Genomic DNA, 18,597 nt, shown 5'->3' on the forward strand with positions numbered 1-18,597 from the left:
TGTTTTGTAGAGCTATACAATTATTATTATTATTATTATTATTATTATTGTTATTATTGAGATGGAGTCTCACTCTGTCACCCAGGTTGGAGTGCAGTGGTACGATTTGGCTCACTGCAACCTCCACGTCCTGGGTTCCAGCGATTCTCTTGCCTCAGCCTCCTGAGTAGCTGGGACTACAGGTGCACACCAACATGCCTTGCTAAGTTTTGTATTTTTAGTAGAGACGGGACTTTACCGTGTTGGTCAGGCTGGTTTCGAACTCCTGACCTCAGGTGATCTGCCCACCTCGGCCTCTACAGTGCTGGGATTACAGGCGTGAGGCAACACAACCGGCCTACAATGTGTTTTAAGCTACATATTATTTCGTGAGTCAAAAAGGTACTTTGGGGTTTTTTTTTGTTTTGTTTAGTTTTTTTGTTGTTGTTGTTTGTTTGTTTGTTTTTGAGACGGAGTCTCGCTCTGTCGCCCAGGTTGGAGTGCAGTGGCACGATCTCGGCTCACTGCAAGCTCCGCCTTCCGGGTTCACGCCATTCTCCTGCCTCAGCCTCCCGAGTAGCTGGGACTACAGGTGCCTGCCACCATGCCCGGCTAATTTTTTGTATTTTTAGTAGAGACGGGGTTTCACCGTGTTAGCCAGGATGGTCTCAATCTCCTGACCTCGTGATCCGCCCGCCACGGCCTCCCAAAGTGCTGGGATTACAGGAGTGAGCCACTGCACCTAGCCTAAAAAGTTTTTTAAAAATTAAAAAGTTTATAAAACTCTGAAAAAGTTACAATAAGCTAATTATTATTGAAGAAAAACATTGTATAAATGTAATGTATGCAGTGTGCACTGACAGTCCTGCTAGCTCCATTCATGGCAAATGCCTTATACACGTGCACCATTTTTTGATCTTTTATAGAATATTTTATTGTACTTTTTATTTATTTATTTTTAGAGACAGGGTTCCACTTTGTCACCCAGGCTGGAGTGCTGTGGTGTAATCATGGCTCACTGCAACCTCAACCTCCTAGGCTCAAGTAATTCTCCTGCCTCAGCCTCCTGAGTTGCTGGGACTACAGAAATATACCACCACACACAGCTAATTTTTTAAAATTTTATTTTTATATATAGAGAGGCTCACTATATTGCCCAGGCTGGTCTCGAACTCCTGGCCTCAAGCAATTCTTCTGCCTCAGCCTCCCAAAGTGCTGGGATTACAGGCATGAGCCCCCGTGCCCAACCTCTTGAGCTTTTTCTATGTTTGTATATGTTTAGATACATAAATACTTGCCATTGTGTTATAGTTGCCACAGTGTTCATAGAGTAGCATGCTGTGCAGCTTTGTAACCTAGGAGCAATGGGTTGTACCATATAGCCTAGGTGTGCAGCAGGCTATCCCACCTCGGTTTGTGTAAGGACACTCTATGATGTTCACAAGGTGAAATCGCCTAACAACGCATTCCTCAGAACACATTCCGTCGTTAGGTGACGCAAGACTGTACTGCGGTATCTTTGGCATCTTCATTTTTAGTGCTGTGCACCTGCTGTGTGTCATTGTGCTGGACACTTAGATCTGTCCACTTTTTGGGTCCCCACAAATCTTCTCTGCAGCAATCATCACTGTGCCCATGACACAGAGGAGGAAGCCAAGGCTCGACGGGTGGGGAGGAGGTGAACAGGCTTCCCCAGGATGACCTAGGAAGAACTTACTGTGCTAACTGTGAATGACACCTGTATGCCCCCAAACCCATGCCCTTTCCTTACAGTATGCTGGTAAGACTGCTTCAATATTTCCAGCAAGGCAAGATAAGGGTCTAGGCTTGGCCAGAGCCTTGAAAATGGGCAGGGGCGGGCAGTGAGGGCAGGGGATGGTGATGAGCAAATCTAATGTCCTCCAAGGTGGGAGGAGTAATCCCCAGCCAGCTCATCTCCCAGGACTGATGTGAACGGCAAGCAAGGCCAAGGACTTCCTGGACAGTGCTTCATGAGCGGAAACACGTGGCTCATTGGGAAGGGCTGCTTTTGCTACTTACTCTGGCAATGGACAAACACCTCTGGAGGAGGGAAATAGCTGAAGCCACGTCGGTCATGACAATTCCACGCAAATTATTTCAACAGAGCCATTCATGAGAGTCAGTTTTCATAGAAGGGGAGGGAACAGGGTCCATGAAGGCACTGACCACCTGGAAGTGGATGACGTAGAGCCGAGGAAGATAGGGCATTGCAGGAGTTCAATGCCCTGGGCGAATGGCCAGGGCCCTAGACTTGCAGCAGGGGCGCCAGCTCTGCATTTCCTGGGGGTGCAACCTCAGGCAGTTCCCCGTGCCCGTCTGGGAATTGTTTTCTTTTTTTTTTCTCTTTTCATTTTTTTTTTTTTTTTTTTTTTTGAGATGGAGTCTCGTTCTGTCTCCCAGGCTGGAGTGCAGTGGCCTGATCTCCGCTTACTGCAAGCTCCACTTTTCAGGTTCATGCCATTCTCCTGCCTCAGCCTCCCAAGTAGCTGGGACTACAGGCACCCGCCACCAGGCCCAGCTAATTTTTTGTATTTTTAGTAGAGACGGGGTTTCACCGTATTAATCAGGATGGTCTCCATCTCCTGACCTCATGATCCACCCGCCTCAGCCTCCCAAAGTGCTGGAATTACAGGCGTGAGCCATCACGCCCAGCTGCTTTCTTTTCTTTTAAAGCACTTTATTATGGATAATTTAAAGTGTAAACTTAGAATAGATAGAATAATATAACGAAGCCCCTGTGTGCCCATCACTCAGTGTCTACAATGATCAACTCAAGACCCATCTTATTTCCTCCATTCCTTCACCCACTCCTCCCCAGATTATTTTGAAGTCAGTTCCAGACACTCTGTCACTTCATCTACAAATATTTCAGTCTATATCTCTAAAAGGTAAGGACTCATTTTAAAAAATAAATGAATAACTACAGGGCCCTTATCACATCTAAGAGCATTGACAATGAATTCTTAGTAACAAATATTCACTCGGTCACTTGAGCCCAGGAGTTTGAGACCAGCCTGGACAGCATGGCAAAACTTCATCTCTACAAAAATACAAAAATTAGTCGGATGTGGTGGCGAGCACCTGTAGTCACAGCTATTTGGGAGACTGAGGTTGGAGGATCACCTGAGCCCGGGGAGCTCGAGGCTGCCATGAGCCATGATCAGACCAGTGCACTCCAGCCTGGGCAACAGAGTGAGACCCTGTCTCAAAGAAAGAGAGAAAATATAAATATAAATATATATATATACACACACACACATACATGTTTTTACTCATTCACTCAGTGTTCAATTTCCACTTGCCTCATAACTGGGAAATTTTAGAAAATACAATTTATTTGAATCAGGATCCAAATCAGGTTCCCACAATGGTCAGCTAACATGTCATTTAAGCTTTTCTATAAATTCTCCATCTCTCTTTCTTTTTTTTTTTTTTGTCTTCCTTAGAATTTATTTGTTGAAAAAACTGGATTGTTTTTCCTACAGAGTGTCCCACGGTGTGGATTTTGCTGATAGGGCCAATGTGTTCATCGTAAACACATTGTTTATGATAAAATGGGGTAATCATTGTCTCCAAGAATTAAATAAGATCATGTCTATGAATGAACGACGATAATTGGAAGGCACCCCACAAATGTCATGTGTTAGTCCTTCATTAGAGCCTTTCAATAACACCCTGGTGCTCCTGTTGTTCTGATGATATAATTGAGGTTCAGAGAAGCGTAGTAACCTGCCCAGCCTCACAGCTAGCTCATGGCAGGGAGGCAGCAGAATCCTACCGCACCTTCCCATTGCTCTAGGGCTTTGGGATTCTGCTGTTTGAGCCTCAGTTGCTGCATTTGCAAAAACAGGCCAGGAGGCCAGACCTGGGGCTTCAATGATCTAACAAGATGCCTGGTACCTGGCATAATGCCTCACTCCGTTCCTTTCGCTGTCTGCCTCTCTCATCCTTACTGGTTATCTGGCAGTGATAAACCTAGATCCTCATCTGCCCTGAGCCCACCCTCAGGCTGGCAGAGGCAGGGCGGGCAGCCCTGGAAGCTGAGCACATTCTGTTCTCAGGGCAGCTTGAGCCGGGTGACTGTGATCTCTTGGGCTGCAGGAAACAATCAGCTCTTCTTCCTCCTTCCCTCTTGATTCCGTTGCTCATATCTTGGGTGATGGGGCCCAGAGGGAAATGCTCCAACTTCCAGCAGTGCCCAGCCTATCTGTGCCCAAATACATGGTTTCCAGGCTCTGCCCTTGGCTCTAACAAGCCTAAGGCATAGTTCCTCCTAGAGCTGACTCTGATAGTTTGATTTCTACCCAAGCTCAGTGTCACTTAATCAATAGGCAGTGTGCTGGGCCCTGCAAATAAGAATAACAGTAACAATGATAGCAACAACAGCAGTAATAATTGCCCACATTTGTACAGCACCTACTCTCTGCCTGCCATAGTTCTAAGCACTATGCATGTGAGGCCAGTACTAGTATTGCCCCCATTTTACAGGTGAGGAAACTGAGCACTGAGTTTGAATTGCTCACCCAAGGTCACAGAGCTAGTCACTGATAGAGAAAGGATTTGAAAAAAGGTTTGCCTGGTAAAAGGTAGGTGCTGCAAAGAGAAGAATATAAATCCAGCTGCAGATGGGCATATATGCCATGCTTCATGCCTCCATATACCAACCTTATTGTTCTCATTTGCCTTCAAGGAAATCGAGGCTCAGAGAGGTAGAGCAATAAGTCTGCTTGACTTCAAGGCCATGCTCTTTCTACTCCTCCAAGCTGAAAATAAAATCACATCACTAGAACTCAAGAGAGGAGGGGAGAAGGGTAGGAGGGAGACAGCGGGCTGACAGCACTCAGAAGATGGGGCATTCATTGCCTTCTGAAGCTCCCTGCATGAACAGCCACACATGCTTAGCTTTGAATCTTGGTAAACCAACCCCGCACATCATAGAAGGTGTCTAACTGACTCACTTCTGTGAGGACCTCCCAGCGGCAGGTCTGGCCCCTTCACCCCATTTTACAGCTGTGCAGACTGAGGCTCCAAGGTGTCAAACTGTCTGAGGTCCCACAGTGAGGCCCTGGGGACCAGGACTCTGTCCCTGAACTGCCTAGCAGTGAGGGGCAATCTTGGTGGGGCTTGGAGGTGGCCGTTGAGGAAGAATGACCCTCCCCAACCACAGACCAGTGTCATCACAGTCACAAGACTCTGGTTATCAGCCATCTCCCAGATAGACTGTACATGCTCTAGGGAGAGAGGCCGGGGCTGTCATGGGGACCCCTCGGCTCCCAGTTCCAAGCACAGAGCCAGGCACAGAAACTTTATTGGAAGGAGGTAGGGATGGGTAGGATGGTGTACCAAAGCCATAGGCCTCAGGCTCCAACCCACTCTCAGGGCCAACAGCATCCTGGCTATCACATATTACGAAGAAGAAAATTCCTTTTTTTTTTTCTTTTTTTTTTTTTTTTGAGACAGGGTCTCTCACTCTGTCACCCAGACTGGAGTGCAGTGACGCAATCTGGGCTCACTGCAACCTCTGACTCCTGGGTTCAAGCAATTCTCCTGCCTCAGTCTCCCAAGTAGCTGGGATTACAGGCACCCGCCACCAAGCCCAGCTAATTTTTGTAGTTTTAGTAGAGATGAGGTTTCACCATGTTGACCAGGCTGGTCTTGAACTCCTGACCTCAAATGATCCACCCACCTCGGCCACCGAAAGTGCTGGGATTACAAGCTTAAGTCACCATGCCTGGCCAAGAGGAAGAAATTTGTAGAAGAAATATTTATAGGACATGTAGAGCTTTCCCTCGAAGGAGGGAATTTTGCGACTGTTACACCCATACCTGGGGGCTGTCCCATTGCAAGGGGCAGAACAATCCCGTGTGCCCCCAGAGCGTACGAGCACTGGAGATGGGCAACACTGGAGAGACAGATTTCAGCTGAAATTAGGAAGTACTTCAAAATAGGTAGGGTGGCCCGCTGGCCCTCAGGACACACCCAGCTGGCTGGGACAGGAGTTACGCCAAGTAGGGGCTGGAAAAGGGATTTCTACACCACGGAGGGCCCCAAGGCTGGCTTTGAGGCCTGCCCAGCTCTATAACCCCAGGTGTCAGGAGTTGACCTGTGATTCTGGGTCACATTCTCTCATCCGGAGGTTCTATTCTGTTCCAACGCCATCATCAGAGCCCCTGTGAGCTACGCGCTGACTGTGGCAGGTGCCGTGCAGAGCATTCTAGCTCATGCAGTCCTCACAGCACTCCACGCAGGGCATATTCTGACCCCATTTGACAGATGGGGAAACTAAGACTCACAGAGGTCAAGTGGCTTGTCCAGAGTCAGCGCCAGGAAATGTCAACACCTGGATTTGAAAACAGACTTCAGACTTCAAAGCCATCTTGTCTCGTCTCGGCTGCTCTGATCCTGGTATCCTGTGGTCCCAAAATTTTCTCTGTGGCCTAAAGCCAGAGTTCTTCCCCTGGGGGTGAACCACAGGCCCCTCTCACCACTGCTTGGCCCCTCCCAACCACAGCCCCCACCCCAGCCTCACCGCAGCGGCTCCGTGGTTTCCTGGACACTCTCAACCAACGGCAGCTTTTACCATAATGGTTCCCAGGAGGGGCTGTTAGTCCATTTTCCCTGCTTGGTTCTCAATTTCTTTGATGGGGGAAGATGGCTGGGGCCCAGGATGCAGCCATGGGCTGCCCTCCCCAAATAACCATATTTATCTCATACTCTGGACACAGCACAACATTTCAGCTTAATTTTATTTCCTCTTATAAATGGGCACAGCACGGGAAGTGTTAAAAAACAAAAAAACAAAACAACAACAAAAAAAAACAAAACAAAAAACAAAACCAGTTCCTTCACAAGGCTGGAACAGGTGAGTACCTGCAGTGGGGCAGGCGCCTTGGTCTCTTTTTTCCACTGTCTTTTTCCTTATTTAAGGTTTTGGCCATGAACTCAGGACAGGGACAGTTAATAAACAGGTTACAGGGGAGAGAAGGGGCAGGGAAGGCCTGGGGGAGGGAATGGCAGACCCCCACCCACCCCAGGCCAGTTCTGTACAGGAGAAAGGACTCACCAGAGGGAGGGACACTGTCTTCAGGGGGCTCTCTGGAGCCACGCCGCCTACGAAAAATATTTACATGCATTTGCCACGCTGAGGCCAGGGTCACTGTGGTGCCAGGCAGGCACCTGGGGGATGCTGGGGCCATCGGCTCTCAGATGGCGACTCCCGGGGCCCAGTCTCGATGCCTCTGTAAATCTGTACAGTTTGCGGGCTTCTATTTACAGGCAAGAGGCCTGGGGAGGCAAGTCCAGGGTTGTAGTTGTCGGGAGAAGAAATCCAGAGAACCCAGGAGGCAGCTACTCCTGCCCTGCGAGGCAGAGGGTCTGCTCCCTGCGTCCAAGGGCCCCCACCTGGAGGCCTGACAGGCGGCTCTGCCAACCCTAGGGGGGTTTGGTCCACACACCCTAAGCCCTGCCCAGCCCTGGTTGCCACCCACACACCTCCAGCAATCAAGGGGTCCAGCCTTTCAGGCAAGGCCCCATCTGGCCCCCTGGAGACAGGGCCTGGGCTCTCCACGTCCTGGCCTGCCTCGTGCTCTGGCAGCCAAGGCCCCAAAGGCTCTCAAGCCACACAAGCTCCCTCTCATTTGGAACTCGCTGTGCTTCCAGCAAATGCCAAAGCCCCTCAGAACACCCCATCACAGGCAAGGGTAGGGGTATATGAGGGCCCTGCATCTGCATTGCACCTTGGAGAACCCTAGCTGGTCCTCACTGAACTCTCTCGTACTGCCTTGTCCTGGTCAGGCTAGCCAGGGCAGATTTGGGCTGGTCAGACTCTTCAACCTCATGAGGATAAAGCCTGGACATATGCCTTGGGTCCAGGGCTTCATGAACAAGGCCCCTGGCCTCTTCTCTCAAATGCTAAGGACACAGAGAAGAGAAGCCAGTGCCAGGAGCCCAAGCCGCAAATCAGAAGCCAACTCCTGGGATGTGAGGAGTCAGGTCTGCTGGGGCCACCCCCACCATGGGCTCCAGCCCTACAGAGAACCTACACCAACTGGTGGGTCTCCCGCCCAAGGTCCAGCGCCTTCTGGGGCTGGGGGCCCAAGCTCTTTTCTCCTCTATCCTCCCTGGTTTCTCAGCCTTGGCCTGCCCAGGCCGTCTCACCAGAGCTGTGGTCTCGAAGACAGCAGCACCCCAGGGAGCAGGGTAGGGAGGCTGAGCCTTGTGGTCTCTGGCCCCAGGACCCAGCCCTTCTGCTCCAAAAATGACTGAGGCCAACCCACCCCCTCCAGATATTGGGGGCTCCCCATTCCCACTCTTCTAAGGCTGGGTCCACCTGGCTTCCTTGCAAGCCTCTGGGCCCTGTGAAGGAGGGTTTTGGGACTGGAAGATGGAGCCCAGCCTGGAAAAGACAGGCTATGGGACAGCCCCCGGAACCTCACCCTCACTGCCTACACACTGCTACCCCTCATCCTGCAGAAATCTGCTGCCAGGGCATCTTGCAAAGGGCCCCGAAAGAAAACCTGCCCTCCTGACTTGAATCTGGGCTGTGGGTGAGGGGTGGGAGTGTGAGTGCCAGCCAGTCACAACTCACACCACATCCCTTTGGCTCCAAGAGGCTCCCTGCCAAGCACACCCTCCCCCAAAGATCTGTGACCCCACATTTAAAATATGGATGGAAATAGCCCTACTTGCTAGGTAACAAAGGAAGTAACCCCTCCCCCACTATCACCTGGTCTCATCCCTCAAACCCTGACCTCAGGGCCTGAGGGATTTGCAGGGGCTGCTTCCAGCCATGGCCCCTGAAGCTGCAGCCAGAACTGTCTGTCTGGCCAAATAGGTGAGGGGGTGCCCACAGGGAGGCCCTCTGGGCAGGTGGGCTGAGGTTGGCCTGGCCAGGCAGAGGGCAGAGGGTGCGGAGGGCCCGCCCTCACAGGCACTTTGGAGACTTGTGTCCTGGGAGGCAGAGTCAGCCCCCTAGCTCAGAGCAGGAAGGGGACACAGGGAGATAAAGGAGCCCAACCACATGCCCCCTCCCTGCCCTGGGCCTTCTGTCCTGGGAGACCCAAGACCCCCCAACAACCTGGGGCCAAATTTCCTTCCTCAGCCTTAGAGGAGCCCCCAGGCTGCCAGCCAGTGGGGGGTCTGGCCCCAAACCTCCCCCTTTGCCAACTGCAGTGGGGAGGAAGAAGGTAGGGGTGAGGCCAGGCCCACCTGTGTGCAATGCCCTGAAAGGGCTGTGGCCCCACACTTTTTCCAAGAAAGGCAAGGGCCTGCCTGTTTCCCTCCAGCATTGAGAGCAGGTCATGTGGAGTGAGACTGTGCATCCACATGGAATTGTATCTGACACTGGCTGGGGTTGGTGGCTGCATGGTTGGTGTGGGCACCATGGCATGGGACAGAGTATGACGGGGCAACTTAGGGGGACCCAATATGGGCTGATTGTTCCGGCTCGATTCCACCCTCCCCAGTGAGCCTGAAAGCTGGAGACGATGTGTGTGGTGCCAGAGGGTGGGTGTACTGGGGGTAGGAGGAGGCCACACTGTCACTATCATGTGACCATGACTAGTGACTTGCATTGCAGTGTCTGGGGGTGTGTAAGTGATGCATGAGGATAAACATTCTTGGAAGGATGTGTGTGTTCTGTGATATGTCTTGATTGGCTGGGTGGTCAGGATTGCGTATGGTTTTGTCATTGCATGCTTTTGTCTTGTGTGTGACCGCATGAAAATATGTGTGACAGTGTGGGCAATGGTGTCTGTGCAGAGTCCCCTCATAGGAGGGACATCGGAGCAGCCCCTCCTCACCAATGGCTGCCCCAGCACCCTCAGGAAGCTGTTTCTTGGAGGAAGATGCAGAAAGAAATGAAGTCTGGGGTACATGTGTACTTGGCAGGCAAGAGGAGAGATTCAACAACCCCAGAGAGACCAGGACAAAACAGGCTGGTGACAAGGGATACCCTCTCACCCAGGCAGAGAGAGGCCCTGGGATAGGAGCAGGAGGTTGCAGTGAGTGTCTAGATGATTTCAAGGGCTGTGTTTACCAAATGTTTGTCCTGGAAATCAGTCTGAGTGCCTCTCTGCCCCAAAAAGGAGATTTCAGTGAGCCCTGTGGGTGCCAAGTTGGGGCTCAGGCCTATCTCAAGCCCCATCCTTTCTTCCACCACCAGCCAATCAGGAGCTTTCTTCCTCTCATCCATCTGACATGAGGTCCTGAAGCCCCAGACTGGTGGCAGGGATGAGGGGAACAAGAGATGAGCTCATAAGGGCACAGTCTGGGGCAGATGGCAGCAGCCCCTCTTCCTCGGGGAAGATCTGTGTTAGGCTGGCAGCCTGGGAAGACCTTGGGAGGGAGGGCAGAGAAGAACTGGGGCCAGGTTCCAGGCCCAGTCCCAGGCTTGGGCTGGTGGGGCCAGGCTGGGGACTGGACAGCAGGGTGGTGTTGAGGCTGCAGGGAGGCACTGTGGCTCCACTAGGCATAGAACTCCTCCTGCTTGTCAGGCTTCTGGTATGTGACGCTCGCCTGCTTGGGTTCCTCCAGCGTGTAGCTGCCCTCATCCTTTTTCTTCATGCGATAGATGAGCAGTGTGACCAAGAAGGCGGCAAAGAGGGCGCCCACCACCCCGCCCACAATCACAGCTGTGGAGGAAGAGGGCAGAGGTCAAGGCCCAGAGGCAGGGTAGAACCAGGGCAAAGGGTCCTCAGGGGTGGGGGCCAGGGTATGGAGAGGGCTGGGAGTCCTGGATCTGAGTTGGAGTGAAGATGGAGACAATACTACTACTACCAGCACTGGGTAACACTATAGGCCTTCACTGGCTGCATTCTACTTGCCCAACACACTAACTCACTGAACCCTCACACCAGCCCTATGAGGGAGGGGTTATCTGAGGGCTTCATCAAATTTAAAATGCCATCAGTCATAAGATGCCCCAGTATTTTATAACTGCTAGGAAAGAAAAAACTCTGCTAACTAAATATGACATACCCCAATTACAGAAGAGTTAACATGTGAACAGATGTACCTCTTAGAATTGATTAAGGGCAAAATGACTATCCCCATTCTACCGATGAAAAGAAGGAAGGCTGGAGAGGTGAAGTACCTTGCCTTGAGTGCAAAGCCAGAATTTGAACCAGGAGTCCAGAGACTCCCTAGATGCAGCCAGGGCAGGTCCACAGGGACTGGGGTCAAAAATTGGGGAAGGTCAAGCTGAAGGATGGGTCAGAGGTTAGCATCTAGGAAGTGAGGTCCCAGGGGGTCAGCCAGTGTGGCCCAGGAAAGCAGGGATCAAAGTCAGAGTCCACGGAGGGGTCAGAGGGCACTGAGGAAAGACCTAGAGATGGACCTGAAGTCAGGGTTGGATATTGGGAAGGAGAAAAGTCAGGAGGAGCCAGAAGGCAGGTCCTGGGGGGTTGAGTTCTCAGGTTTCCTTCCTATCTGGCTCCTAGGAAACCACGCCCTGATCTTCTTCCTGGGTTCCTAGAGGCAAACGGAGGCCCAGCCAGGTGCCTCACTCTGGGATCCTCCCAGGCTCCCCTTGGCCCAGACCCCAATCCTCACCTACGAGCACCTCCTTCCGCTCCAGGATACTCTTCTGAGGCAGCTGAGCAGCTGAGCTGCCCGAGTCGATGGCATTGTCCAGGAGGCCAGGGCCCGGGCGGGCACCCTTGGGCAGTGTCCCAGGTGGAGATGATGGCTTGGCCGCAGCCCCTCCCACAGCTACCACCTCATTGGCTGTGTCTGGTTGTGTGGTCTCTTCTTCTGGCAGCTCAAAGTCTCCGCTGGGCCCCCCACTCACCGGCACCTCTGGCTCATCCCGGACTGTGGTCAGGAAGGTCTCTGGAGTTGGGGTCTGCAGAGAGGATGGCATGAGCCCAGGACAACCACACATGCATGCATAACCCCCCACCACCATCCTACTGCCCTGGGGGGCTAACACTTAGCACTCCCTACATGCCAGGCACTGTGCTACTCACTATCCCCACGAAGGAGTGGAACAATGTCCCCAGTTTACACAGCAGGAAGTCAGCTCAGAGCGTAAATGACCTGCCCAAGGACACACAACTAGTAAGTGGGGGACAGAACTAAAATCCAGATCTATCTGCCTCCAGAGTCTGTGTTTCTAACCACCACCACACTGCCTCTGTTCTTGCTCTGGCCACATCCTGTCCCCATCATGTCCCCTCCAGCGGTCTTAGTAACAATCCTCGGGGGATTCCTGCCGAGAAGATGTTTGGGAACTGCTGGGTGCAGCTGCTATGGATGTGGGCCTGGTCCAGGTCCACTGCCTAAGGCAGGGGAGCATCCTGTAGCCTGGAGGCCAGTCCAAGAGCAAAACCTGCAGAGCATGATGGCCTCAGGGGCAGGTGTCCTGGAAACCAGCTCAGTGACTGACAATCTCTAGGGCTCCCACCACTCAGAGGCAGGATCAGAGCTGGGAGTCATGAAACCAAAGTGGTGGCTGTGGGAGCCATTTGGAGCAGGGATGTCGCTACTTCAAAGGTGGGCATGGAAAGGCAGGCCTGGTGCCCAGGCTGAAGAGAGGCTGCAGCAGTGCCCCAGTGTACACAGCGTGCACAGTGGCTCCTCCAGCAACCTGGGCTCTGTGCACCTTCTCCTGGGTTCCGTACCCCATCATTGTTTCCCCTTCCTGCTTGGCCAAGTCTGTATGAAAACACCAGGCTGCCCCAGCTGCTTGAGGAGGCGAGAGAAGGGCCCGCATCCTGCTGCAGCTGGCTGGGGAGTCAGAGGGACAGACACTGACCCCAAGGCAGCTCCACGGCCCAAGGGCCCCCCTCAGTGAGGCCAGCTGCAGAGGGCTCTGGCACCCAGTCCATGTTCCCACCTCTCCATCTTACTCAGTGCACCCAGCAGGGACCAGACCACCTCTCTCATGTCCTTGGGATTCATCCATCCCTGGCATTCCTGACATCTTCATCCTCTTCCTGTCAATTCCCCTGCCCCATCCAGAATATCCCAAATGCACACACATGCAGCCCTGGCCCTGCGAGACTGCCCGGCTGTGGCGCCAACTGCCTGGGTTCAAATCCTGACTGCCATTGCTGGCTGCAGAGCCTTGGGAAGTGGCTTCACCTCCCTGTGCACCAGCAGTTGCTCATCTGTAAAGTGAGATGACCACAGTGTTACCCGTGGGGTGGGCATGAGGGCTGGGGCTAACACAGGTAGAGTGCTGAGCACTGAGCCACACCCAGGCAGCCCTCCACAAGGCAAGTGATGCATTCTCATACAGCCAGCTCTTAACCACCCTCAGACCCATGGTATTAACAACTGTGATGAGGACAGCAGCTGAGAACCTAGTGGCTGCACCATCACCAGGTGCTGTTCTAAGCACTGTGGATGTCAGCAGACTTCATGCTCACAATGAAATGATACACATTCTATTGTTTTCTCCTTTCTGTAGATGAGGAATCGGAGGTATAGAAAGGATCAGGGACTGGCCTGAGGTCCCATGACGAGGAAGTGGCAGTGGAAGGATTCTAATCCAGCTACCAGACTGCCGAGTTAATGCTCTCAACCGAAACACTCAGCCTGGCCTGCCTTGTCACCAATGCACATGTTCACCCAATTCCTTCCCCACCAATGTCCCATCCCATTAGGATCCAACCACCCCAGCCCTCGTTTTCTGTCCCTCTTTCCTCCCCATCTGATCTCTGTCCCTTGGTCCTGCCCCTTGCCCCCACTTTGTCTGGCTCATCTCTATAGCTCCTGGTCCTCAGTCCTGTCCAGCTCCATCCTCCTCATCCCTCCCCTGACCCACCCTCCTCTGCCCTCCTCCCTGTCCCTTCTCAACACCCTCACCTGAGCCACCTCTGTGGGTCCAGGGGCAGTGGTCCCCAGGGGCAGGGTGCTCCTCTCAGGGATGTCAGGCTCCTGGGTGGTAGCCGGCCTGGGAAGGGCTCTTGGCCGGGAGGTAGCTGTGCTGACCAGCCTGGGTGTTGGGGCCTCAGTGTCCAAGACAGCTGCCGTGGTGGGTGGGGAGGGCGCCTCGGGGGTAGTGGCCCGTGCCGTGGCTACCGTGGTCAGTGGAAGAGGCAGAAGCCTCTGTGCGCCGGTGGTCCTTACAACAGCAGTGGTGGCCGTAAAAGGGGGTGCTGCAGGGGTGCTGGGGGCGGCGGTGGCCACTGTGGCAGGCACTGTGGCCACAGTCGGGGCCCCTGTTGTTGTGGCAGCAGTGGTAGCCGTGGTAGTGGAGATGGTGGTGGCTCTCTGGCTGGGCTCTTCCGGGACTTCTGTCACCACCAGGGGGCTGGTGGCTGGCTCTGGAGTGGGGCGCTCAGAGGGGAGCTCTTCAAATGGTGTGCCCACAGGCTGGATGTTCGTGGTGGGCAGCACCGCAGGTGTGGTGGACACCGCCAGGGCCACATCTGGGCTGAAGCGCATGGCTGTCTCAATGCCCGACTCCTGCTCGAAGTCTGAGGGGGTGGGGGAGAGGGAGAGAGCTAGGGAGCTGGGTGGTTGTGAGGGGCATGAGGATCCCAGGTAAGCAATGGCCATCAAGATTAGGTCTCCCAACCCCCTCTCTTTGCCCAATTTTCCCAGAAAAGATGAGAGAAAGGAGGACGGCACAGCCTGGCCAGAGGTGGCCAGTTCTGGGCGCCGCCTCTCCCAGGAAGCCTCCCTTGACTATTCCTGCCCACCCGACCTACAGCTTCTATGAGGTTGAATCCAGGCAGCAGCAACTGAGGCGCTTCTGGTTGCAAAACTTGCTGGGGCTTGCAGGGGAACACAGGAGTGGCATTCTGGGAAGAGTCAGACCCCAAAGGCACCCCTACCACACGGTCAAGGCAGGGGTGGTACACTAAGGGCTTCCCCCCAGAGGCACAGGCAGAGGGTAAGAGGGAGAAGAAGCCCTTGCAGCAGGGGAACTGCTTGAGCAATCTGGCTGATGCAAAGCCAGGACAGTGAAGGAACTTGGGAGGAAATGAGACAGGCAAAGCGGGAGGGAGAAACCACAGCCAGCTCCTGGGCTCGGAACCAGGCAGGAGGGAGGGGAGCCAGGGAGCTTTGCGAGTAGAGATGTGACCCAACAGAAATAGGTTTTACAAAGAATAATTTGAAAGGGGCTCAAAGGACTGGGCTAAGGAGGGGAGACCAGAGGTGAGGGCTGTGGGGAGCCAACTCTGTGGCGTGCAGACCCCATACCATCTCCTCAGATGCCAGCCCAGGCCCTCACTGGGCCCAGTCTCAGCCACCGTCTTTTTGCTACTGTTTTGAGAGCTCCTCCTCTGTGCCAGACCCCAACTTCCTATCCCAAACCCTCCTAGAGGCACTGAGAGGAAGGCGTATTTCTCACCATCTGCAGGTGAGAACACAGGGACTCAGGGAGGGGGAGCACCGAGGGGCGCACAGTTGCTATGTGGCAAGAGTGGGGCTCCCAGCGTCCTTCTCTCCCGAGACTCTGCTAGACCCACCTGGCCTGGCTCCCCTTCCCCAGGACGGAGCCAAACCAGGCACCACTTGAAGCACCTGCCCTGTCTCATCACAGCCCTAACCCCACCACTGGCCACAGCTTATTGGACCTGATGGAACCACCCAAACCAAGCAAGGTCTGCAGAGACAGCCACATAGCACACACACAGATGCAGACGGGGGACCCTGGAGAGCTGGGCATCCTGGGCTCTGAGGTCCTCCCAGGCCTGGTTCCGTCCCCAGGAGGATATTCTGCCCTTCTTGTTCTGGGGATCCTGCCCAAGAACTTGTCTGACCCATACAGTAAACGCCCCCTTCCTTACTGAAGCAAGCCCTCATGGGCTGCTCAGAGAAGGGGCTGGATACAGACTGGTCACTGCCTCCTGGCAGGGGTAGGGAAGGGGGTACTTACAGCCCGAGCCCGACCCTGAGTAGAGGTCATCCAGTTCGTCATCGGGAAAGGAGTCATCGTCCCCAGAGCCCTCCAGGTCCACGGGCCTCTCAAAGTTCTCACTGCGCCAGCGCTGGGCCTGGGGAAGGTAGAGGCGGACACAGGGCTCGGCACCTGAGACTGGCAGCTGGGTGTGCCCAGAAGGGCAACAGGTGTCCTTGTGGGCCGAGTGACATCCACATGGGTGACAGAGATCTTGTGTGTACCCGGAAGGAAAGTGCGTGTGTGTGAATAATTCACGGGGTAGGGGTGGGGCGGGGCAGGTCACCTGGGGCCCCATCCCAGAAGGCTTTCAGTGTCTGGCTGATGACTTTCTCTTAGAAACTGGTCATTTTTCATCTTGACTGCACATCTAAATATTGTGAAAACTAAATTCAGTGGTTCAGTAGGTCTGAGGTGGTCTCTGAGCAGGTGCAATGTTGGACTGGCTGTGGGGAGCCCGGGGGTGTGTGTGAGCAGGGGAGGGCTGGACTGGCCCTGCATTTGGGGCCCAGCCTCTCACCCCCTGCCACTGATGGGCCCCCTTCTGGAGTTGATACAAAGCCAGAGTGAGGATCTCAGTCCTGTCTTCATATCCCCAGCCTCAACCACCTGCTCCAGAGCCCTGCCCAGCCCAGCCAGGGCAGGGAGCCAGGAGGTGCCCCTCACCAAATGCACACACACACACAGTCTCAAAGTAATGAATTAATCAGTATTTACTTTCTACCAGTGAGTCATGGAGTGGAACAATTAGTGTAATTGCTCCCGTGACGAATCGCTGGGTCTTCCTCCTTTTTAGACATTCCAGGAGCTCAGAGCAGTAGGGCCCAACTTTTCCCCAGCTCCCCTCTGCCCAGAAAGACGAACACCCAGGTGGAGTGGTGGAGGAGCTAGAGCTCCCCATACCACTTCCCTCCACAACCTGAACCAGCCAACCCAGAGTCCCTGCTCCCTCCAGCTCTCTGGCAAGCAGCCTGAAGTCACACAGAAGAATGGGGACTGAGCAGGGACCCAGGCTCTGGCTCCTGCCCCTGCCCAGGGCTGTCTTCACTGTCTTTCCATCCTTCCCAGCAGGCTGGGCAGTGGCTTGGAGGCCTTTAGCTGGGAGGAGGGATACTAAGAGGTCTGTGGTCCCTGGAAGCCCCCAGCTGAGGTAAATGTGGGTATCAAAACAAGGGAGTCCCCAAAGTTCCTCAGTGACCAGTGCCACTTAGCCCCTAAACTCCTGCTTCAAGAAAAGCCTGTACAAACCCAAAGACCTACCCCCAAGCCACGTAGACCCTTGAAATGACACACCCCAGAGACACAGCACATGCACAGACACACACTGACACAGGCTCACCTAAAAGCAGCCACAGAGGGCTCAGCGTGTCAGCACGCCTGCAGGTACAAACAGCCACTAGCATGGGGCAGGAGGAGCTGGGCCTGCCGTGCAGCTCTGAGCTCAGAGACAAGCATCAAGCCTCCTGGAAACCCATCAGCCTCCACTCAGGTAGCACTCACCTAGATACTATTCATCCCCAGCTCAGTAGCCATCGACATGACAACCGTTACCATGACGACCATCTTCTCCATGCTAAGGACCAGGAGCTGCAGCTCCCCACAGAGATGGGGGGGGGTGCAGGAGAAGGAGAGATCACAGGGGAATGGAGAGGATGACAGGGAGCGGGGAGGTGGAGACAGAGACGGGGACAGAGAGGCGAGGACAGAGGGAGGCCAGGGGGCAGAGGGGCAGAGACGGGGAGGGTGGGCTGGGGGGTACGAGAGAGGGAAAGAAGGCAAGGATGGGAGGCAGAGGCAGAGGGGGAGAACTCACACATCCTAATTTAGCCTCATGCTGATGAGGCAAGGCTGGGGAAGGGGCCACCTCAGTAATTTTCCAAACCTGCTTCCAAGAGCACATTCTTTCCAAACAGCAAGCACCCCCAAGGCGGGATGGCAGGGGGAGGAATGGCCTGATCACCCCTGAGCCCACCTGGGATGCTCAGCAGGAACTTAATGCAAGGACACCTGGGACCTGCAGGCACGGGCGCTGGGACTCAGTGAGGCCTTTGCAGGAACGCTACAGAGGGGGTGCTGGTAGCTGCAACTCCCAGAGGGGACAGAGGAACGAGGGGTGGGGAACGGAGCCTGAGAGGCAGCAGGGAAAGCCTTAAGAGTCACAGAATGCCTGAGGAGGAGGGTGACAAGCAGCCTTTGACCCCCAAACGACCCCTGCATTTGCATAATCCATCATAATGAGCATAATTATCCATGCCATTCCCTTAAAGGAGAACTGAATCCAAAAGCCCCAGGATGCTGCCAGCTTCTCCGTGACCCTCACTGTGCCCCCTCCAGGTAAACATACCCCCCCATGCCTGATAGGAGGCCTCTGTACCCCCAACACACACACGCACTCGCAGAAACACACACACACATAACAGCCCAACATCCTCATGCATGTACATTCTCATGCACGTACTATGCACCCCAACGGATACACACACACACACAACTAAGTGCAATGTCTGCCCACCCCAATCTGTATACTCACCACAGCCTATAGGCAATATAGCCCAGCCCACACCAGCACACACTCACCCACCTACTTCACCCCTAGCTGCATGTACACCTGCCCTAGGGTACTCACAGCCACACATCACACTCCTCTCCTTACCACATACCCCACAGATGCCCCCGACAAACCTCAGCACATTCTCCTGACCCCATGCACCACACTCACCTCACCAAGGCCCACAACACGGAGC

General features: G+C 54.0%; 1 protein-coding gene across 2 annotated transcripts in view; it reads right to left on the minus strand.

Moving 5' to 3' along the window:
- Positions 1–6,728: 6,728 nt before the first annotated feature.
- Positions 6,729–18,597, minus strand: part of SDC3 (syndecan 3) — a 39,764-nt gene continuing 27,895 nt past the window's right edge. The window contains exons 2-5 of one of the 2 annotated variants that reach the window (XM_030913274.1): positions 15,833–15,950; positions 13,810–14,423; positions 11,551–11,842; positions 6,729–7,110 (exon numbers count right to left, since the gene is read on the minus strand). In XM_030913274.1, coding sequence (XP_030769134.1) covers positions 6,923–7,110; positions 11,551–11,842; positions 13,810–14,423; positions 15,833–15,950 — 1,212 coding nt within the window. In that variant the 3' untranslated portion in view covers positions 6,729–6,922. Of the gene's footprint in view, positions 10,632–11,550; positions 11,843–13,809; positions 14,424–15,832; positions 15,951–18,597 lie in introns of both variants that reach the window. The other variant, XM_030913275.1, reaches the window with a different exon arrangement.

The sequence above is a fragment of the Rhinopithecus roxellana genome, chromosome 12 (genome assembly GCF_007565055.1).
Source record: "Rhinopithecus roxellana isolate Shanxi Qingling chromosome 12, ASM756505v1, whole genome shotgun sequence".
NCBI classification, from domain to species: Eukaryota; Metazoa; Chordata; class Mammalia; order Primates; family Cercopithecidae; genus Rhinopithecus; species Rhinopithecus roxellana.